The following is a 23,380-nucleotide window of genomic DNA, read 5'->3' on the forward strand; positions in this document are numbered from 1 at the left end:
AGTATTGGACTGCCGGCCCGGGATGTGAGGTTGGCGAACGGCCAGCCAGACACAGGATTGACACAGTGGCAAAGTTTCAAATATAACCGAGCCAGCGCACAGGGCCAGCTCGCACGGCTGGAGGACGAGTTGCAAGCTGCTTAAGTTTAAGTGTTGTTATAATCGCAGAGGAAAACAACATGAGGCAAAATTTTGATATACATTATAACATTTTAACTATGCCACATGGGAAAAAAAAAACGACCAAGAGCCTGTCAGTGATTTGAAAGTCATAGCACCAAAGCCAACGAGGAGATGTTATCAAGGCCACCCGTTGTTTAACAGGATCAAGCCAACAGCATCTAACCTGTCACCCAGACTCACATTCTACGGCAAAGTGTAGCACTACAGTTAAACGCGAACAATATTATGATAACATTACATTTAGCAGACGCTTTTATCCAAAGCGACTTACAATTATTCAAACACCGACGGACGCAGCCATCAGGAGCAATTAGGGGTTAATGTCTTGCTCAAGGACACTACAGCATGCTAGCAGGAGGAGCCTGGGATCGAACCAACCAACCTTTAGATTACTAGACCACCAGCTCTACCTCCTGAGCTACCATCCCTCCTCCAGAGCTACCATCCCTTGCATGATGCATCAAGGGAGGAAACTGTAGTTAAATGATCGTTTCAAAATACTGAGTAATAATGAGTTAAAGGTCCCTTAATGTCAATAGTTAAGCATTTGATTCTGTGATGCAATGGCCCAATCTTAACACCCTTAGTATTTTTATATAATATGACTCATCTTTTAAGAGGAGCGACAATGGTTACGGCCACCGATGCTGAAATACTATCGTCAACGTGGAACAGTACACTGTTGATGCAGCTGGTTTTGTCCGATTCGGAGCTTGTTTTGACGGTTATGCCGCAGACTATCTGGGTGTTATCGCACAGATAGGTTATACTGTGGGAACCTGCTGGTCCTAGCAACAGCCAAAACCCTGCACCCCACCCCCCACAAGTAAACCAGCACTTCTACTGTTATTGGAAGAATAACGTCGGCTACTGTAACTACCCTGCGGAAGAAAACACTCCTGACTTGGAACATGAGTCAGGGGATGAGAGCAAAGCAACACCTCCAAATGTTCAGACTGCGTTCATTCTCATGTATAGCAACACGGATCATAATACAGTGGCATTTATTAAAAATGGAATTCAAGTAATGATATGCTTTTTAAGTGAGGATACATTTTTTCATACAGAAATACATAGTACATTTCATATACAAACAGTGTGCTACAGACATGTCCATGCCTGCTCAGCAGTTCAAAATGAGCTACATCACACTGGCCAAAAGTATAACCTCACAGTCTAACACATAGAGTAATGCAGACAACATGATGGACTACAGCGCCGGGGAACATGTGTTGAATAATGGCGCTCCGTTCTGCTGAATATGTGAGTGAACCATATCCAGGTCAATAAAATGTGACTTTGAAAACTGTTAATCTTGCCCAGTGTGTTCCAACCCAAAGAGAGTCATAATGTGCTGGATTGCTACAAGACCTCGGAGTAAAACGAATCGAATGAATGGAACAATCAGAACACCAGCAAAAAACATGTTTTTTTTTCCTCTTCTTTTTTGCCCGGCAACTTGTCAGAACTTGAGTTGGCTGTCTGGAGGGCGGGGCAGCATTTTAAGAGCGGGATAAAGTAGGCTGTACCCTGGCACAGTCTACTGCTGAATCTGAAATCTGTCGTTTTGTCCCAGGCTGTACCCCAAACCCATTACTCACAATAGAAAAATACTTTGAGTACTTTGTTGAGAAACATGACGAAGTGGGCTCGATGGTTACAACTGAATCGTCAATTGAGAAATTAATTAAATGAACATTAACAGGAGACACAAACAAAGAAACTGCGGAATGAAATCATGTGTTAAGAATTCCCCTTACCTACAGAATACCATTTAATTACAGAGAACATGGCATTGTTGTTGGTGCAGGCTCTTATCATCAACATCATTCAGTGATGAGGTTATACTGAAAGCCCCATACAGCAACCTACAACGATGGCTGTGCCCCATTTGCTTTCAGACCAAATGGAGACATGCAACTTGCCCTAGCCTATAATACAAACAGAATGTAGGTCTCAAAGACCAATAGGCTTTTACAGTCTGATCCAAAACATGAATTCAGTTTTCTAATGACTATGCCATGGGTATTAACATTGGTACGCTGGCCTAGAAAGCAAAAGGGCATAACAGGACAGAGCCCCATTAGCTATAGATTGGAGCATGAACACCATTTGTTCCCAAACACACCCTCCCACACCCACAACCAACATCTTGGTTATGGCATCCCCCTCCTCCGAACACACCCACACTCACACCCCCACCCAAGACAGGTCGCACATGGTCCTTTGTTTGAACAGAAACAGAGGTATCATCTCTCCCTCAACATATTGCAGTTGAGGCACACAAGTGATTAATTTTGATCCTCATTACCATAACAATCAAGGGCATCCCTCAATATCAATATCTACCCCCTCCCTAGTTTTAACCCAACTACAGTATACTTAAAACAACATTCTTGAGTGAGGAACTTTCATTTAAATGTTTATTTAAAAAATATATACAGCCTCAAAATCGTGAGACAATTTGTTTAAAATGGTCCAGTCAAAATCCAGTCAAAAATAAACCACGAAAAGCTAAATTTTAGACGCGTGCAGTGCCCGTTGAAAATATGCCTGTTTGTCAAAGTCACGGCGAGTTGCAGTGAAAAACACCGTGGAAATACACTCTAACGGAAAAAAAAACAAACGCACCCAAGTCGCACTTTTGGATAAACTCGCTGTTCGCTTGTTTATTCAAAGTTTATCAATATTAAAAGGTGTTGCGTTTAATATCCTCTTCACGGGAAGATCCCGCTAGCTTGCTGTTTTTCACGCTAAGTCCCGCCCGGCTCACTATTTGCTGTTTATTAAAAGTTTATTCATATTCCAGTGTCACGTGTCCAAATTTCCACACACACACACACACACACACACACACACACACACACACACACACACACACACACACACACACACACACACACACACACACACACACACACACACACACACACACACACACACACCTTCCTTTATAGTTTGATTACAAGATGAAAGAGGTTTTCAATATGTAGGAATACTAGGCAATGACAAAAAAACAAACCAATATGATTGCAACCTAGAAGAAGGCTGAACATCATGCCAATGTGAGGATGAAATGAGGACTTTGACTGTAAATATTTTGTAAAAATAAATGTTATCTCAGCAGGCAGTGTAAGTAGCACAGCCTGTGCTGTACTCTGTCTCAAAGGTACACATCCAAGGAGTTCAGATTGGCCCAAAATAACACTTGATGGGTCACCCAGTTCCAGTTATAACACAGCCAGACTGCGTAGTTCCCCTCTGGAGGCCTGCACTATGGAGACAGGTGGGGATTCTGAAAAGAGTGACTGAGCACATTGAACGATTACGTCGGTTCTGTATGTTCGAGCTAGGGTGTGTTACGTTACGATTACGTTCAGGGATGTTGAACCCAACAGTGAAGTAAACTCTGTAAGCGTTTGTAAAAAGGAGTGTTTATTATGTCACGATTTTGGTGCTAAACTGACGAAGTAACTCCAATAGGAGAATTTGGTTTTTGGCTTCAATTTTATGGTACTTCCTGGATGTTATCCCGAGTGTTTTCGTTTGTTAAGTTGAATACTATTAATATATTCGGCCTACATTTACCACATTACCCTTTAAAACTCATTGTATGTCATCAGGTACCCTGGATTTCCTTCCATTGCAAATCAATGAGATGAACCAAGAAATGACTTGATTTATTGGTGGATAAGGATTTGTTTTCACTGAACAAAAACATTGAGTCCTTAAAGACCTAAAGAACATTAATTAAAAACCCCATCATTCAAGGGTTAAAGGGTGCTTCGCCCTTCCAGCACTGGAGAATGAGAAAGGTCAAGAGCCAGGGGTCTGGAAGGGGGAGTGAAATACTCAACGATTGAGCTGTTGTCTTAACTTTTACCACGACCCTATACATTTCTAGTATCAAAATATCCAAACTGCTCAGACAGTGACAGCACAGATAAGAAAAACCAAACACACTTCTGAACTGTTCTTCAAAAAAGGGGGAGGAAATTGAAAAATAATCTACACGAACTATTAAAGCTTAAAAATATGAAACCCGTTAGGCCTAAAGGTTCGATACATCGGCACAAGGCCTACGGTTAGGGACTTTGTCAAGGGTTTGATTTATCCTCCACTCCCAGGTTGAAAAGAAAACAAATCCTTGCAGGCTTTGATTTTTATTAACTTGGCCACAGCAGGGTAAGAATTCTTGATGTCTGGGGTTGGGCGTGGTCAACAATAACTAGCTAATCCCAGCTGTCCCAACAGAGAGGACAAGTGCAAAGCCGGGCCAGACTGGGGGCTGGGTGTGGCAGGGCAACGGAGTCATGGTGATGGAGCAGCCCCGGTGGGGAAGGGATGCTAAATGAAGCCATTGTCTGGCAGCAGTGAAGCACACCGCACAAAGAAAGACACATTCAAACAGTCATACAGGCCTATTGTTGTGGTGAGCCCGCAGGATACGCTTTATCCCACAGCGTGCACCATGTGGTAAACGTTGGTTAAGAACATGGAACCTCGAGTGAGGCTGACACACATCACGGCAACAACTCCCATCAGAGAAAGCCTACTGACAAAAGAAAATGCCATGGGATGCATCAATTTTAAATGGAGCAGTTAAATATTCACTGGTAATCATTTGATGATTATGCAAATTATTTCCATGTGGCAAAAGCAAGGCACAAAATAACTAGTTTTTTTGTGGGAGAAAGGAAAGAGTGGACACTTAGATGGGACAAGTATGTTATGCATTCAATATGGATCCACTGTTATGACACTGACAACCAAAGAATCCTCTGCAAATTCACATAAATATCCCATACCATAGTGGAATGCTATTGCGCGTCTTTCTAAAGAAGGAATTTCTAATTATCTTAATTCAACTATTAAAAGTTGATGATTTTTTCTGAAAATTAATCCCAGTACTGTGTCGGGAGACCGCATATGGCGGTCTCAGGGGCTCAGCTGTATTATGGTTCCTCGTAAATGACATCTACCATTGAAAACATAATTAGTCTATTCCTCCCCTGCCACCTGCGTTGGCGTTTACTCTTCTCACTCCATAGTCATTAACACGTGCCTGCACAAGCGTGCGTGCGTGCGCACACACACACACACACACACACACACACACACACACACACACACACACACACACACACACACACACACACACACACACACACACACACACACACACACACACACACACACCTAAACTGAGTTCAATAACCCAACCCCTGACAGGGGCAGCATAAATCGTTTTATTTGCTTGAAAGTGTGTGTGTGTGCGTGACAGGATGGGGAGGTGCTGGAAAGAGTAACTAAAGATTTCTGAATAAAGGTCCATCAATCCTCTCAACCCAATGCGTCCAGTGATAATGGAGAAGACGTGTTTGTAAGCTTCACTCTGTTGGAGGGGTGGGCTGTTAAATCAAATGATCTGTCTCCAATCTCTGTGTGTGGTACATTTTCTCCGGCCATGACCTCCAACTTGCCTGCACCTCAGCGGCAAAGTGCTGACAGCACAGGCGGCGGCGGGACGGTCATTTCTTCAGACAAAGAAGGCCTCAAAGTGCTTACCACCTGGACAAAAACCCACTCTGGAGACAGCCGAATCAACGGCAACACACACACACAAAACAAAAGAGACATCATTCAAATGCCCGGGCTTGTCAGGGCTGATGTATTACTGGGACCAACTCCCTTTCTGAGCATAGTTAAGGTTGCACCTTCAATAACAGCGCAGTCTCTGGCCCGTGTTTATAGTGAAAACACGTCTCCAAATCACACAGAGTTAAGCCCTCTCACAAGGCCACAGCCCATTACAAGCACATGCATGCCCTCTGTGATTCAGAGCACTTTAATTCTGGTGAATGCAGGTTATTTCTGATAACCACAGCACTGGCCGACCACTAGAGCGATTAGACTTGCGTAATCCAAGCTGTTGAGGGACCTGCAGCCATTAGAAGGTAAGGAATTAATCGGGCACCACAGGAATAGCTCCATGCTTTTCCCAGTGGGGTTCTACGGTGGTACTCACCACTAGATGGTGATCTCATATGGGGATACCATGACAACTATCAGTACATCTTGACGACTACGAATTCTGTTTCAAATTTGCATTGCCATTCAAATATGGCAAACGGTTTTGCTGGGACACTGAATCTACAGATGACTGGATTGGTAACGAGGTGTACATCGCCCTACTAGCCTGTGAGTTCTCTCACAGATTCCCTACCTAGCACCAAAACCCGGGTGTGTGCAGGTAAACTTGAAATGAAGACTAAGAATTCAACTATGACAAATGTAGTTTGTCTCTGACGCAGAGGAACATCACAAAGAGAAACATAAAACCTCATCGCGTCCGGGTTTACGTCTCTTCCATTACTCCTAGGACCCATTATGTGTAAAAAATAAAAGATAAAAAAATGAATAAAGACATTTAAAGCGTTTGTAAAGGATCTGCAGACGCCCTGCTGATAAATGGGGAGTCATATCGGAACATGTCAACACAAGGCAACCGACGCACACGAACGGTCAACACGACCGTGCGTGGGACCGTAAAACCAACACAACGTCCATTCCGCGCACACGAGCACCGTCCTGTGCCGCCGACGCTGTTGCTATTGAAAGGTTTTGTTAAAAAAAAAAAAAAAAAAAAACGAGATTCCGCCGCTCTTACCTTGCGGGGCTGCACATTTCCTTCGCCGGCCTCACCGATAAGTTCATCAGGTCGGCTCGTTAAACCGAAAACAATCGGGACGGGACGCGGAGACGATTCAACACCGACTGGTTGGTCCGGAGTGAGCGTGACGCCATCGACCCGCTGCCTCTGGGTGCGTAGTGCGCATGCGCGCGTTTGCACCGGTGTCTTGTGGGTAATGCTGTTTTGGATTCCGAGGAAGCACGTCCGACTACACGGTTTGGCTGTGTCTCACACACACACACACACACACACACACACACACACACACACACACACACACACACACACACACACACACACACACACACACACACACACACACACACACACACACACACACACACACACACACACACACACACACACACACACACACACACACACACGGAATTGTTGATTGTATGTTATATTACTATTATTGGTTATTTTATCTATCCATCTATGGAGGGAACAAAAACAAAAACAAATATAGAATTCTTTCTAACCATAATAGATAATACTTCTTTGTTCCAAGTGTTAGAACACTTCAACATAAACTACCCACTGCTTGCGGTAGGAATAGTGGTGCAGGCATAATAGGCCCGGAATACCTCCCTGTGCACTTACCGTTATGTATTCGAAACTGCTCCGCGACAAGGGCCAGCAGCGCCGCTTGCAGGACACGCTGGGAAGTACAATGCGTGGATCGACGGTCCTGGAGGGTCGGAACCATCCCTTCTCAAACGTCCTAAGGTTGGAATCGCCGGAATATCTTCAAATATCGCAGCCGATACAGGGTCCAATACGTAATAAGATACCGAATCCAAAAGATTAAATGAAGCGCACTATTTTCACTATTTCCTCATTTGCTCGGCGTTTTCTTAACTGAGGCTGCCACCTGGTGGTAATCACATGACACCCCACCCCTGATAAGACAATAATCCAGTCATTTCCCTTCATTCTAACTTTTCAGGCATCTTCCCATAAATTGTAACACAAATGGGCCTGATTGGTTGGAGTTGGTGATCACCACATATGTGCACAACTCCAATCGTAACAACACACCTGAGACATTTGTAAGAAGGGATAAATATTTGTTTTCATTGGGTTAAATGTGAAAAAAAATATATATATATATATCGATTTTGATAACTTCCCTGCCAACTTATGCATACCTTTCCCCCCATCCCAAGTATCGCCTACCTGGAATGTAGTTGCAGAGAGACCTTTGTTTTGAGGACATATCATCGAGGAAAATGCCTTTTCATGCCAGAGATTGAGATCTTTTTTTATTGGTCACATTTACAGAGTTGACTGTGTGAGTAAAGCATTGGTAAAGAAAGCCCACTTCTCCGCACAGCAAACCATCAAACATATTTCACGTCTCCTCACACTATGTACAGGTTTAGGTTCATGATAAAGCTCGGGCCACTCGCACACTTGGCATGATGCTTCAAATCATCCCGGGATAAGAACAAGATGATCATTTTGAGGATGTGCATTAAAAAAAAAAAAAAAAAAAAAAAGCACAAATGAGAGAATAGTTGTTAATATATAATTGTTACTGGAACGGCCTTAGTGGATTGGGGGGGGGGGTAATGCAGGATTGTCTGATACTAGTTCGATAACTGAATATGAAACCTTTGGTTTGAAGACCAACTGACTGGTCATTGGTTTCACAGGTCATATAGAAGTGATATTTGTTCAGAGAATAACAGAAATAGAACAGAATTAGAGGCTGGGCTACCCCACAGCAGACCGGGGTTGGGAAAATAAAAGGTACATTTCACCATTTTCCCGCCACTGGAACATGTGGGGTTTACCAGCCCCAAAAGTAATATGAGAATAATATTATATGATAAAGCACTAGATCATTAAAAACTACAACTGAGCAAAAAATAAAAAGGGGGAGGGGACTTGAAGACAAATTTTGGACTTTTAAGGAACCGTTAGTATCATGAAAGCGGCAAAAGTCCTCGGTAGAGTCGGGTCCTGGAGTTGAGACAAAATTTCCATGTAATCCGAAATTTGCCCCCTGGACTCTTCCCTGTGTGCTTACCTTTACGTCAATTCATAACAGTGAAGACTAACGGCTCCTGTGTGGTTGCGTTAGACAGGAAGGACTTTTGGGATTCGGGAAGTGGAGTGAACGTTCTTCCCCCCAAATGCCTACACTAAGAAAATAACAAACCCTTATGAAAGTAACAGAACTGAACCCCAGATGAGAGACCAGGGCTGACTCCCATCTCCGCTCGAAGCTGATTAGATGCCGACGGCTCTGAACAGATGCATATTAAGCCAAACCTCTCGCGTTGTAGCCTTGCACGCACTCAGCGGCTTGATCCACTGAGTTTGGCCAAACACATTTTGGTTGAGCTAAGTACGGGTGACATAAATGACGGAAATAAAATCTTGTCATTCGATAGTAAGTATTATTCAAATATTTTGGCAAATGGCTAATTACTGCTCGTAAAACATTATTTTGAGAAACAAATAGAAACATTGTTAAATACTCGTGCATTGCAGAGTGAAAGGCCTTGTTGGAATACAAAACTTCTCCTTTGTCTGTTTGCTCTGAGCAACAACACAATGTTTACTCTTCAGGCACATTTTGAGTCGACGGACACAAAGCCCTGGAATTTGCTCAAGTTAGACATTTGATTAGTGGAGTTTCCTGATTTGAGGAAAGGTCAACCTTTTCCTGGCCTGACCTCATTTTGGTTTGTCAGATAGATTAGACTGCTTTTCTTTTAATCTGAGGATGAATACTTTGAGTTTCTAATCAAATCCAATTGCACATTTTAGAAGATCTTTGGCGGCTCTACCCGAGGAAGAACATAAGGAAAGCTTGATCCATTTCTTGCCAAGTCCAATACATTCCTTTCCACTACTTTTAGGATAGTTTTTTATCTGATATTGTGTTTTGTTAATTATGACTGCAGTCGAGACACAGGTTGGTATTTTATTCTTCGATGGGATGTCCGATACAGGCGCTGAACTATGATTAAATCAAAATGGAGGATAAAGACGTCAGCAATGGGGTGGGGTGGGTGGAGAGGTGGAGGTCCAGCGCGGTCGAAATGGGAGTGCTTTAAAATGGATTTCTTTCTTATTTGGAGTACTTGTGTTTCACTGTGTGTGTGTGTGTGTGTGTGTGTGTGTGGGTGGGTTTGTGGAAATACTATATGCGTGTCAGGAGTTTCCCAGGGCCGTGGCAGAAGCACAGAGGATTTTAGAAGTAGGCCCAGGAAAGAGCGCTGGGCTCCGGTGTTCTCTGCTCTCAGTCGTCAATTTGTCGGGTTGCCTAGCGACAGGGGGGGGGGAGGGGTTTGGACGTTACGCCAGGGAGCGCTGGCGAGGCTTGATCCTGGGATAGAGCTGTGAGAGGGAAGAAAGCCAATTGGAATGGTTTCTGTCGTATGGTTAAAAGGACCATACTGGGGTCAAAGTGAGTCTTAACAGAACACATTTTACATCACCCATGACCATTTTCCTGACGAAAAGGTCTCATATTTTTTGATTTTTTTTTTTTATGTCGTCTCTATTTTCGGCTTTTGGAAAAAACCTTCAAATTGAAAACCTTAAAACTATAAAAGGATCTCCTGGTCCAACTGACAATTTACAGTACCACATATTTTTGTCAACAGTATTTGATTTTGAAAAGGCTGAAGCGCTATTGCTTTAACATGGTATGGCATGGTTTGGTTTCTCACAATATCATTTGTATTTTTCAAAACTCAAAATTAGAGACAATATTAGAAGTCTAAAAATGCGAGCTGTCATCAGAGGCGATGTAAAATGTGTGCGCTGACTAGCAAACGGGCTAGAACTCAATCTGACACTGGCATGGTGCTTTAAGAATCATAATAAGGTCATAAGGATTTTTATGTCACAGCAAAGACTTTCATAAGATAACAAAGAGATTTAACAACATTATGAACATCATATAAGAAACCTGAAGTTGCAATTAATGCTGGAAATGCAACCAACATGAATCAAAATCCTTTCTTCATTAATCATGAATGAATGAAAAAGTTTCAATGATTGAAAAAATATAAATTCTCAAATCAATAATTCCTTTTTTTTTTTAAATTACATGTGTACGTGTAGTAGGCTTGGGCTGATTTACAATTAAATCGTCTATCAGCAATCGACTCATTCTTGGGTGATAGACTCCACTGATCGCGATTGACATTGATACAGGCGGGTTTTTTTTGTTGGTTTTTTTTTTCCATCCGGCAGGGAAAAAAAAAATCAGAGAATTTAAACGGTGTAAGTGCAGTTTACCGTGTTCTGAAACTGGTCGAGGGAGGGAGAGGGAGAGAGGGGGCGGAGGGTCACTCCCTCTCCACTCAGAGCTGTTCAGTAACCACTGATGGTTGGATCTCACTTCCTCTTTACAGGCCCGTACAGAGGCCTGTAAAAACCAGTTCTGGTTCTATGCATTTTGCCGCTCTGGGCAGCGGCGGAGCGCTGAACACTGGGAGGAGATGCCCCGTTGGGACGCACGTGGTCTGCACTCCACTGTGCGCTCATCGCAGGTGCGCCGAGGTTCGAGGTTCATGAGGTGCTCCTCATGAATATGTCTTGCCCAGACAATCCATTAAATAAATAAATAAGCGTGCCTGATAAGAAGGGCAGGTGGGGACGGTGCTCGGACCCACCGCACGTACCTGCCGCTCGATATACAAATGTTGTGATTGTAATATAGCAATATATAATATGATTTCATAGAGAAAGATTTATATCTATTTTGTTTCCTTAGTTTCTTACTTGTATGGAAAATTAAAAACGTAAACCTAACTCAGTTTTTTTTTGTTTCTCCTCCAGACGTACGCCGGCTCCCGTGCCTGTCTTTTTATTTTAGATCTATTTATTTTCCTTTGTTACCAACATGTACAGTATGAAATAACATTTTTAAACACAACTGAGATAAGTGACTGTCCAAGCGCTTACTCTGTACTGTTCCAAAAAACCTAAGTCCCCACTGTCGTTTAGAAAACTGGATGTTTTTGTGTAAATAATTTACATGTAAATAATAAATCCTACACTTTTGGAACGGGGAGAATACACTTGTCACATTACATGACATTCAATGCGGGCGTGAACCCCCAATAAAATCGTATATCGCTGATCGCTGCCCCCCAGCGATCGGCGATTGGAATTTTGCACGATGGCCCAAGCCTAATGTGTAGCATCTTCATATGTCGTGTTATGTTACTTGTCTCCATACCCCCAGCAGGTTGCGCGGCACGTAGCCCTCGTTGTCATCCAGGCGCGCCCACCACCACTCCGTCTCGCTGTCGTCCTGCCGCCGCAGGATGGTGATGGCGTCGCCCTCGCTGAAGGACAGCTCATCCGGGCTCTGGGCCTCGTACTCCCATAGCGTGTACACTGTCCCCTTGTTCATGACGCCCAGCTTCTCCTGGACGCCTGCAAGGACACCGACCACAAGATGCATGGTCATGGACGTGTTGAGGGATGCAGATCAGATCCATTTAGCTCAAATGAACTGTACAGACTTAGGGTTAGAAGCTAAAAATAGCATCGCTTTTCTTTAATATGTGACATGCAGGGTGTCTGTGGGTATCAGACTTAAATGTAATCCTTTTTAAGACATTTTTAAGACAAATCATAACATTAATTGACGAGATGACTTATTTAATAAAGTATATATTTGGTACAGAACAATGGTAAGAAAGCTCATAAAATACCTCATAAATTCACATTATTTAATGACTTTTAAGGTCTAATATTGTGAAACTGGTTTAGATTTTAGATTTTAAGGGGGAAAACCACACCCACCGTAGAGGAACTGTGAGCACTGGATGTAGCCCTCCTCCATCTCCTCGCACTTGTCTGCAGCAGTCTCCACGTCGCTGATGGTGCTGGCAAAGATGGCCGCCCCAGACTCCACCAGCAGTTTGCAGAGGTGCACGCTGTTGCAGGATGCAGCGCAGTGCAGGGGCGTCCTGGTAACACACACACACACACACACACACACACACACACACACACACACACACACACACACACACACACACACACACACACACACACACACACACACACACACACACACACAGTCAACGGTGCGAGAGCTAATAGGAGCAGGACGGGTCTGTCTTGTAGTCCCAGAGCTCTTATAAAGAGGTGACGCTCACCATCCGTCACTGTCTGCCGCGTTGACGTTGACCCCAAAATCCAGCAGGAACTTCACAATGTGGTGATGTCCAGCGCACACAGCGTTGTGAAGGGGGGTAATGCCCTCATCGTTGGGAGTGCTTGGGTTTTCCACCTGGAGACAAGATGATGTGGTTACACTAGCGCTAAGAACAAGCATGAGCAAATACACACACACACACACACACACATACACACACACACACACCTCATAAATGATCCTCTGGACGAGGTCGAACTCTCCCTCCAGGGAGGCGTCGAGCAGGAGGGCCAGCGGGTTGAACTTCACCCGGAGGCCGTGGCCCGTACGCTCGGAATCGGGCTTCTTCAGGTTTGTTCGCTTATCCTGGTAAGGTGCCAAATATAAAAACCAGGGATGTAAATGTGGAATATATGTTTTCTCTAACACTGGCTCAAAAAGGACCCGGAAGATATTTTCTTGCTTTATATTTAAAAACATTCAGGAATGCCTTAATAAAGGTGTTTTTTGATGATATCAAAATCAATTAAAAAATTGTTTCTCAATTGGTCACATTAAATATTAATTAAACAATTTGTACAAACTGAAAAAACACATTTTAAGCCAACATGTGCATTTCTAGGCGTAAGATCCATATTTATTACCTTCAGAGTAAATCAAAGAGGAGAGTACTCAGTCTCTTACCAGGGTCTGTGAGGGGGTGGTCTCCTCCAGGGTGCTGACCTCCGGCACGGGGCTGGGCAGCGATGGCTCGCAGCTTGGCAGGTTGTTGTTGTTGTCATCGTCGTCCTCCTCCTCCTCCTCTTCCTCCTCCGACTCCTCGGTGGGGTCTGCCAGTCCCTCCCCCAGTGAGGACGGCGCCTGGTTGTCATTGGCGTCGGTAGGCGGAGGTGGAGACTCCAAGGCGAGCTCATCGGTCCCAGGTGGCGGGGGGAGGTCCGTGTCGGAGGGAAGGAGGTTGCCGTTGTCTGTGTCGGCCCCCGTCTCCCCTGCCATGTAGCCCGGGGGGGCGGAAGGCTGGTAGAAAGGCGTCCCGTTCCCCCCGGTTCCGCCGCTGCCCCCTCCCCCGCTGACCACACTGCCCTCAATGCCACCCGCCAGGGTGTTGAATCTCTGGTAGAGCAGCTTCTGGATGTTGGGTCCCGAGGGGCCCTCGGGCTCCGTGATGGAGCTGCGCTTCTTCAGGGGCCGCGGGGCGTTGGCCAGCTTCTTGCGGAGCACCTCCAGGTCGGCGTCGCTCTGGTAGCGCATCGGGGAGTGCACCATGGGCGTCAGCTTGGTGGGGCTGAGTGGCCGGGGGATGTTCTCCACGCTGGGCGGGGGCACCAAGGGCTCCAGTGGCTGGAAGCCATCCAACTCATCCCCCAGTCCATCCAAGGCGTCCTCGCCGCCGGGGTGGCCCTGGAGCATGGGGAAGGCCCCGCCCGCTTGCATAAACGGTAGAGGTGAGGGAGGCGTCGAACTGGCAGGGAGAACGGGCTTCCCATATACTACAAAAAACACAGCATGGAGGGAAATGTCAACAAGTAACACAGTAATGGAAAGTCCCAACCCCATGAATTTTAACCCTAAGGCAAATCATAAATTAGTAGCAGCTCTCAAACATAATAATTAATTGTTATGCTGGAGTAAACAACATTAACACAGTTTCCACAAGTTAATGTAGTCATTAAATAATGAAACCATTGCTCCTTTCTCACCTGCTTTGAGAGCCAGCTTGGGAGGTTGGCCCTTGGGTGCTGCTTGCTGCAGGTACATGTGGTAGATGGAGCTGGAGTTCATGGTGGCGGGGCCCTTGCGGGGTGACTGGGGCCTCGAGCCTCTGTCGGGGATGAAGGGGCGGACCGCCACAGCCAGAGGGGGGTCCAGGCGCTCACTCAGCCCTGGGGGGAAGTGGGGTGCGTTGGGCTGGAAGGTGGGGCTCGGCAGCACCGAAATACGCTGCTGGATCTGCTGCGAGGACGAGCCCGTGGTCGGAGGGACACGGGGCCAGGCGGGGGCCGGCGGGTTGGGGAGGGGGCGAGGGAGCGGAGGGGCGTCCTTGCGGCGCTCCAGGGAGCTGCCCGTGGTGGAGGAGATGAGGTGGGAGCCGTAGGGAGGGGGTTGCGGTTTGGAAATGGCTGGGGAGATGGCCACTTTGGAGTCCAGCACCTGAGAAGAGAACACACAAACACAAGCGTCATTAACTTTAACAGAGAGAATGTGTGGAACAGAAGCCGCGTTTCCACCCAAAGTACCCAGAACTTTTCATCCCAGCAACTTTCTTTTCCAGGAACTAAAAGGTTCCTTCAGCCTATTGTTGAGTTTCCACCGCAGTCTAAAGACCCCTGAAGACTATGTGAATGAGTCTGCTGACATATAAAAAACTATACAAACTGCTCCAGTGGGTGGCGGTAAAGCAACAACAACAAGAAGAATAAAACGGATCAAGAAAGACAACCAAAGTGATAAAGTGGAATATCACTTTGGTTGTCTTTCTTTATCCATTTTATTCTTCTGTCCTGGCATTTATTGTTTACGAAAAATACTCACTCTCACACTCATGATTTTATTATTAACTTTGAAACAAATTGAAATACCTTGAGTTCACACCCGGGTAATTGAACGTGGGTCTACTGTGTAGGAGGGCAAAATCGTATTCGCTACAGTATATGCACCACACTCAGCTTGAGTGTTCATACATATATATACTCAGTTATTTCCTGTTTTTTATTATCAAATGATGTCTGAAATAAAATGCTGTGAGTACTCAACCAATCAACCAATCAGAGAGGTTCAGAGCTACAAGCCCCACACCCAAAGTTGCTGGAGTTCTGAAAAGTACTACCCCTGAGCCGGGACTTGGTTTCTGGGACTTTGTCCCTGGAACTTATTTTAGACCATGGTCCTTGCAGTGGAAATGCACTGTTCCCCCAAAGGTTCCTAGTTCCTGGGGAAAGTTCCTGATGTGTAAACGTGGATAAAGGAGGCCCCTGTTGCCCTTGCCCGTGTTGCAAAAGTGTTCCTAAAAAAATTCTGTTGTGAGAATATTCATCTAACCTATCATTGTGCGTAGAACAATAATTTTCCTTCAAATACATCAATCATATGGAGTGGAGGAGATTTAGGGCAAAGACTCACCTTGTCTGCAGTGGGAGCACCAGGGGATCCTGAGGTTGGGCTCTTACCCTGGGTGTCGGACCCAGAGTCCCTCCTGTCAGGGGGTTTGAGGGAGGCGTTGTTCTTGCCAACAGTGGGCCAGCCGGTGTCGTTGGCTGGTACAGAAAGCGGATAAGGACATTGTGAGTGTGATGCACAAGGGGAGCAGGAGCACTCTTAGCAGCGGTGGTGGTGGTGGTGGTAGTAGTAGTAGTAGTGGGGGAGGGCTGTTCAGGACATGGTCACCAGAGCAAGGTCTGAATGGTATTTATTCACTTTGTCAACAGTTCAATCCATGCACAATGGAAAAGTAACTTTAGTTTCAGGGTCAATTTCATTAATGTATTTACATAATTGACATGTAATATTTCATTTAGCGATACCATTTTGACCTGGAGCTGGAATTCAAACAGAAGGTTCAGGATTTTTAAGAAGCCTAAGTAATAGTTATCATTTTCATATATTCAAAAACTTTGAAGTTGGTCTTTTACAAAAAAATTTAATAAAAATAAAGGCTGGTCAAGAAAGGCTGGGAAAGAAACCAATATCATCATAAACATTACTAAATGAGGATATGGCCTTATTGTGATACCTACTAAATGGTAATCTGAAGTAATTATGAAAATATATAACATTTCTCACAATACAAGGCGTATTAAGTTTGGGAATAAAAGTGTAAAGAGTTTAATTTTATTTGGTGTGATATCTGACTTTGAAATTACACGATTATGGAATGTAACGAACCACGGTTGGATTCCTCAATGTGGGATTCTAAATTAATGAGCAAATATTGTGACACTCAATATCATGTAAGACTCCCTCAAGTCACCAAGATAAAACAAAATCACCCAGCTCTAGTGGAAAATTTCTCCACTACAGCAGCATTAGAACCTTAACGTCCAAAGAGGTCCCATAGTCCATCCACATGACAAAAGCCTGAACCTTTGGTTTAATGGCAACAATGAGAAATTAATGAAGCTGAATCGCTACTTTATAAATTCAGCGCACAGTTTCAATCATTAGGCCTTTTAGTGTGTTAAGCCTAACGGAATTGCTTGTTAACCGATGCTTAAAATGAAACGTTTAAGCAAAGCCACTAGGTCACTGCCGTTTGGCTCCAAATCAAGCAAATGCTGGATTTATACAAGCTAAAACACAAGATAGACAGAAAAAGAAAATAATCGGGTAAGAAAATTGTAAAAGTAAAATTGTAAGTAAAAAAAATCTTAAATATGGTCGAATAATATCATTACAACTGTGATACTGAGATTCTCAATATGCGACTTTACAATAGCCGCTAGAGATGTTCTGTGTTAATTGGCCAAAAAAAGTCATTATTTCTATCAGTGCATTTATTTATAACAAAACACTCAACTTGCATGTGCACCCACTGCAATCCGTAGCCAGTTTAGTTATTTTCCAAAAGGTTTTTACATTGTCCTTATGATTAAATAACTATTATATTCTTACTACATCATGTAGAGATGCCAACGAGCTACCAGAGAGATACTCCAACATGCAGAGACATATTTAGAGTGTTAAAGCTGCCGTTTTATATTTGGGGACCACAAATTGTTGAATGAGTTGAAGAGAATGAAATACACATTAAGGAAAGTAAAAGCAAAAGTGGTTTAGACTCTAAGAACCTACCTGCTGAGAACTTGGGATGAAGTGAAAGGTTAAGCGGGATGGGAGAGGGATTATCAAATAATACCAAAGCTCAACTAAATCTCCACAAGCAAATTTAACCTAGGCACACAAAATATTGAACCTTCTCAAAAGCTTACGCCTCCCACACAAAGACACAGAGACATACAGATACACATAAACACAGTACACACAGGATCAGCAGTGCTTTGTCATCATCTATCCTCTTCTAGACTTTGGGAATGATCGTGATGTCACTTAACACACAAATAAACAAACAAATAAATAAAGAAACGGACAAACAAACAAATAAATAAATAAAACAAGAGAAATCTCAAGTTGAAATGCAAAACGGTGTGATGTCGTTAGCCAAAGAGGATATTAAAATAATTATATGTCATCGCTGTTGCCGGTTTGGAAGCATGACGCACGGTCAGATGGAGTCGTGCAAACAAGAGCTTCTTATCGAACGAGGATGTCTACAACTTTCAGAAGCTCCGCATCCGCTGGTGACTATTTTTGAGACTAACAGTATGAGTTGGTTGGTAGCACCGGACAACGTGTTAGCAACATTTTTTTTGTTGATCTCAAATTCACTGCTATTAGTTAGGGATGGATAGTATATATTTATAATATCGATATCCTGATACAAGACTCTGTATCTTTTGAGGTATCATTGAGGTATTGGCCAAAAAATTAAAGAAATAATAATAATTATATATATATATATATATATATATATATTATTATTTGATTTTATAAATTTGATTTTGTCAATATCTCCTAGTCCTACTATTGATTGACTGAGAACTCTTGGGATGGATATACGACTCTCTAGTTTTTGGATTTTACTAAGCTAGTAAAGGTTGCATGCTGTGGATCCTGCGCTCTGCGTGAGAGAAAAGGTTCAAAATGTGCCATTCCTGCTGTGTCTAAGCAACCTATGCACTCACGGGACGAGCCGTCAGAGCCAGCGGGGGCTCCGGGGGCTGGGTGCGATTCTGGAGGGGACGGGGGCACCGGGTCCACAACGATGTCTAAATCAGACACCTTCCACGGGCCGGGAGGCTTTCGCACACTGTCTGCCCCTGGCGGCGCGGCCGCCCAACCACCCACCCCAAGTGGAACGAAGAGAGCACAGTGTGGCACACACGACAGAAGAGGGAAACATAGAGAGGAAATCACAAGATACAGCACAGATCACAGAGAGAGCGCGAGAGCGAGAGCGAGAGAGACAGAGAGAGTGGGAGGGAGAGAGAGAGAGAGAGAGAGAGCACGGTTAAAAAAGTGGGAAAGAGAAACACAGAATTCAAGGCAGTCAAGGCAGAGAGACGTCAGGCGGGAAGCAAACAGCCTTACAGATCAGAGAGAAGGGAAATATGGTCACGTGCGTTTCATGCAAAGAGGTGCTGAATGTCAAAGAATCCTGATCTGACCCTGTGTGGATCCCTCCCAAACTAGCTTGTCATTTATCATAATATAATTCGCACAGTGCACATAGTTCCCCACGTTCAACATTATCTGCTGAAGCACCATGTCTCAAATACAACAATGGTGGAATTATGATTTGTGTTTACGGTTCTCTGTAATTAATTTACATTCATGTGGAAAGTTTCATCTTAAACTGTTCAAGGATGTGTGTTTTCTACCATTTTAGCTGGATATAAAAGTATTTTTCCCCCCACAGAAACTGTTTTGATGTTTTCGTCTTTAAACTCTTCTGATCCGATCGCACTTACAGCAACGTTCAGGTGCCTTTTGGAGGTGGCAGCCACTGATTTTGAACTAGTCTAATATATACTGAAAATCAACAAATACATATAACATATCACAAAAACATCAATGCAAACCTACTAATATCCTTCTTAACTTGCTTGAAAGAAAACGATTCCTACTGGTTTTATTTTAAGATAACGTTTATATCAAATCACCATATCAGGCTGTCAACTTAAGTCGAAGGAGACATGACAGGGTTTCTTGCTACAGTGATGAATTTCTATTGTATTTTTTCTATTGTGTATTGTTGTGTAACTTGTATATTTATGTCAGAAATAACAGACAAGACAACTTTCAGGTTACAGCGTGGACATCTGTTGTTTAACCAACCTGGTTTGGTGCGGCCGTGGTTGGCCTGGGTGTTGATGCCCAGGGTCTGGGGCTTCAGGGGGTCGGGGGGCATGGTGTAGCTCCCTTCCTGGGGACCCGTCACGGGGACCTGGATGTAAGGCCCGACTGCAGCTACACGGCCCAGGGTTCCCGGAGCTGGCTGTGGTGACGGAGGCCCGTTGGCTCTGTTCAGCTGCAGGGGGTGGGGGTGGGATTTAACGCATGAAAGCATGAATGGAGGTCGAGTTGGGAACCATCACAACTATGCAAACCAAGCAATTTGTTCTTGATCCCCATTTTCCTAAAGGTCGAATACAGGTACTTGTGATTGGGGTAGTTCTGCCATATTCATGTACAGCATCATTCAAAAATACTTAATTTAAATAACATTTATTTTTCATTCAATTTAGTTACCGTATAGTCTACACTTTTCACTACAAAGAAATACATATTTCTACAGCTATACATATAATACCCTATATTACATTACCCCAGCATATTATAATATACTACAGCATTGCTAATACAGCTAGCAATATACTGGATATTATTACTATGCAGAATTTTTTTTTTATCTGTTATTAACGGTTCTGTCCTGAATTTCCATAATTAGGATGAATTAATTAGGTCCTGTTTCAGTCATCAGGCCGAGATGAGTGGTGTAGCTCTCGTGACATAATAAAGCACCTTTACAACACAAGCAGAATCTGTGTTTGCGGGGGGGGGTGGGTGTCGTGTGCTTCTAGCCTTACAGGAAGGTTCTCTTTTTGACGTGCCTCAGCTTTTTTCTTGTAGAGGCGCTCCCGCAGCTCGCTGATGCGCTTGTCCATGAGCGTCACCTCCATGTTTCGCTTGTTGAGCAGCTCCTTCTGCTGCTGCAGCTTGCTGTTCTGCTCCTGGTTCAGCTTGTTGCGGATCTGAACGAACACAACAACATGCACACAAACATAAGGCAGAGTCCATTTGATTCAGGCACTGACAATCAATATCAGCTGATATCTTGCACCTGACTAACAACCGCTCACAAACAAGCAATCAGTTCAAATGACAATAATTCAACTACTGTGCTCTTCTAGACATTTAAGACATGATCAAATTTAGTTTAACGTTGACTAAATGGCTGCAAAGTTGCAGATTGCATGTTGTGTTCATAAAGCATTTTGTCTCATCATGATATTGTTTGCCTATGGAGTGTTTTTTTGTCTAATGTTCCTTCTTTCTTTCCAATTTCAAAAATATTTCCACACCAAGGATAATAATAGAATATACATTATCTGTATCTGTATGCACCTTTCATACACAACATGCATGCATGCATCAAAGTGTTTCAAATGAATAGAAAACAATTAAATAGCAATAAGTAATAATAATAATTAAAAAAATAATAACAGTTAAAAAGTAAATGCATCATCATCATGCATTGAATAAAAAACAGTAAATATAATAAAAATAATAAATTTCAGTTTTTGGTCATACATTTTTTCCACAGCTGATTGAAGCTGAATGATTTCCAAGAGTAATTTCTCTTGAATTATGAGTCTGGAATTATGAGTGTTGAACTACCGCAAGCAATTCTCAAATGATTCTCAATATAACATCCTTATTCTGTTTCGTTGGCTTGGGCCATTGTGCTTGTGTTTTTGTTTGGGGGGGCAGGGGACACGACCGAGGAGAAGACGCTGGGAAACAGCAGTTGTGCTTTGGGCTGTTCTTTCTTTCTTAGCAATAGAACAACAATCTGAACCAATACGTTTTGTTTTGCTCAATCCACGACGATGGATCGTTGCATCCCTCTTGTTAACACAGAGACAGAAATTAGAGATCCAGGATGGTGTGCTCACCTGCAGCTCCTGGTAGAGCTTGCGGAGCTCCAGGGCGGCGGTGCCGGTGACCTGGCCCCCCAGAGCGGCCTGGATGCCGTTGAGCTTGCCCCGTCGCAGCTCCTCCAGCTGCAGACTGAGCTGCTCCACCCGCAGGACGGCCGTCTGGAGCTCCGATTGCTTCTCCTGGAAAAGGCTGCTCACCTGCTCGATCTCAGCCGCTGGAAGGCGGAGATGGAAGGGAGGTGGGTTTTTATGATTTTCCAACCCAGTATGTTCATACTTTCCCAACTTACAGTAACTAAAAGGCTCCTTGAAAGTTTGTGTATGTAACCAAAGGCCTGATTTTATGGCAGTAATTTATAACATTGACGCACGCAAACTGCTGTAACTCAGGCATACGTACAGAGGTTGCCGTTGATGACCTTGCTGTAGTCCACCTGACCCCTCATGGCTCGGACCTTCTTCAATTTGGCTTCCTGGCTCTCCACGCGCTCCTTCAGCCTCTGTAGCTTCTCGCCTTCAGAGACGGACTGCTGCTGCCGGCGCTCCTGCTGCTTCAGGTAACGCAGCCGCTGCTCCTACACAGAGAGAAGACTCAAACTATTAATACTGTTAATCACCGGCAGTTATTTTCTATTTTTCTATCACACTGATTAGTGCCCTGGTTTCGTCCTTTGTCCTAATGTGCAGTATCCACGGCTCATTTTATGGTATTGAATTATGAGCGTATATGTTGTTCTATATTTTAAGGCATTTACAAGAATATTGTAGAACTTTGTATTGAATATTTTTTCTTATGATTTTTAATGCTAAAAACCAAACTTTTGGCTTCAGTATTGTTGGGTGTTGATTTTAAGTTGAAGGAAAACTTAGACAAACTGTGTTGAGAGGGGAAACCAGCGGGACAAAACAGAGTAAGCCTACAATGTCGTTTTCCCAGAAGTCCCCCGGGAAAACCCAAGATCCAACTCGTTTTATGTTCCAAATGAAATGTTATGCTGTGTCTTGTCAACTCGGGTGTCTGAGAGCAGAGGAAAGGGTCAGATGACTTCATCCCTCTTCTCCATCCAACTGAGCGTTGCTCTAGTTAGGCTCCAAAAATAGGAGGTGACAAGCCCAAGTTTCTAGATGACTGCGGGGCATCAAGTAGACCTACTTCTTAGATGCCGGAAATGGGAGATGGAAAGCCTCAACATGCTTTGGTAAAGAACTGGCTACAAGTTACATAGCATCACAGCGGGTGATTCTCTTCCAAAAGAAAAAAGTACTGTATGTTTTCCAAACTAGGCTTGTGCTAATTGGCGATCGGATCATATATCGACGACTGAAGGGATGATCGACGATTGGATTTTCCTCCGCCGGTATTTTGCGAGTTCCCATGAACGCAGCATCACTTCCTGCTCTCTCTAGACCCGATACATTCTTGGAGCGCTTTCTAATCAACGGGAACCAGAGAGCTGTGTCCACAAAATACCAGAGAACGAGTCCACGAGTTTATCGATTGCGGATGGCGTCATTCCCTCGGACGGATTAAAACATTTTGTTTTAAATAAATAAATAAATTCTAAAATGGATCGGCAAATATACTTTCGCAGCCCTTAATATGCCTCGGCGGCCCGCCCAAGCAAAGTCTATCTATGGGAAACA

The 23,380-nt window shown here is 43.9% G+C and overlaps 2 protein-coding genes across 7 annotated transcripts in view; both read right to left on the reverse strand.

Moving 5' to 3' along the window:
* Positions 1 to 6,934, reverse strand: part of daam1b (dishevelled associated activator of morphogenesis 1b) — a 47,187-nt gene extending 40,253 nt beyond the window's left edge. For all 4 annotated transcript variants that reach the window (XM_080024069.1, XM_080024067.1, XM_080024068.1 and 1 more), the window contains exon 1: positions 6,854 to 6,934. The gene's annotated coding sequence lies outside the window, so the exon portion shown is untranslated. The remainder of the gene's footprint in view (positions 1 to 6,853) is intronic.
* Positions 6,935 to 9,804: 2,870 nt separating this feature from the next.
* Positions 9,805 to 23,380, reverse strand: part of ppp1r13bb (protein phosphatase 1, regulatory subunit 13Bb) — a 34,804-nt gene continuing 21,228 nt past the window's right edge. The window contains exons 7-19 of one of the 3 annotated variants that reach the window (XM_080024073.1): positions 22,137 to 22,311; positions 21,752 to 21,951; positions 20,687 to 20,827; positions 19,911 to 20,103; positions 18,758 to 18,892; positions 16,140 to 16,273; positions 14,720 to 15,170; positions 13,704 to 14,509; positions 13,248 to 13,385; positions 13,021 to 13,154; positions 12,662 to 12,828; positions 12,090 to 12,289; positions 9,805 to 10,234 (exon numbers count right to left, since the gene is read on the reverse strand). In XM_080024073.1, coding sequence (XP_079880199.1) covers positions 10,193 to 10,234; positions 12,090 to 12,289; positions 12,662 to 12,828; positions 13,021 to 13,154; positions 13,248 to 13,385; positions 13,704 to 14,509; positions 14,720 to 15,170; positions 16,140 to 16,273; positions 18,758 to 18,892; positions 19,911 to 20,103; positions 20,687 to 20,827; positions 21,752 to 21,951; positions 22,137 to 22,311 — 2,916 coding nt within the window. In that variant the 3' untranslated portion in view covers positions 9,805 to 10,192. Of the gene's footprint in view, positions 10,235 to 12,089; positions 12,290 to 12,661; positions 12,829 to 13,020; positions 13,155 to 13,247; positions 13,386 to 13,703; positions 14,510 to 14,719; positions 15,171 to 16,139; positions 16,274 to 18,757; positions 18,893 to 19,910; positions 20,104 to 20,662; positions 20,828 to 21,751; positions 21,952 to 22,136; positions 22,312 to 23,380 lie in introns of all 3 variants that reach the window. The other 2 variants (XM_080024072.1, XM_080024074.1) reach the window with 2 other exon arrangements.

This window comes from Zeus faber (assembly GCF_960531495.2).
Source record: "Zeus faber genome assembly, chromosome: 2".
Classification (NCBI taxonomy): Eukaryota; Metazoa; Chordata; class Actinopteri; order Zeiformes; family Zeidae; genus Zeus; species Zeus faber.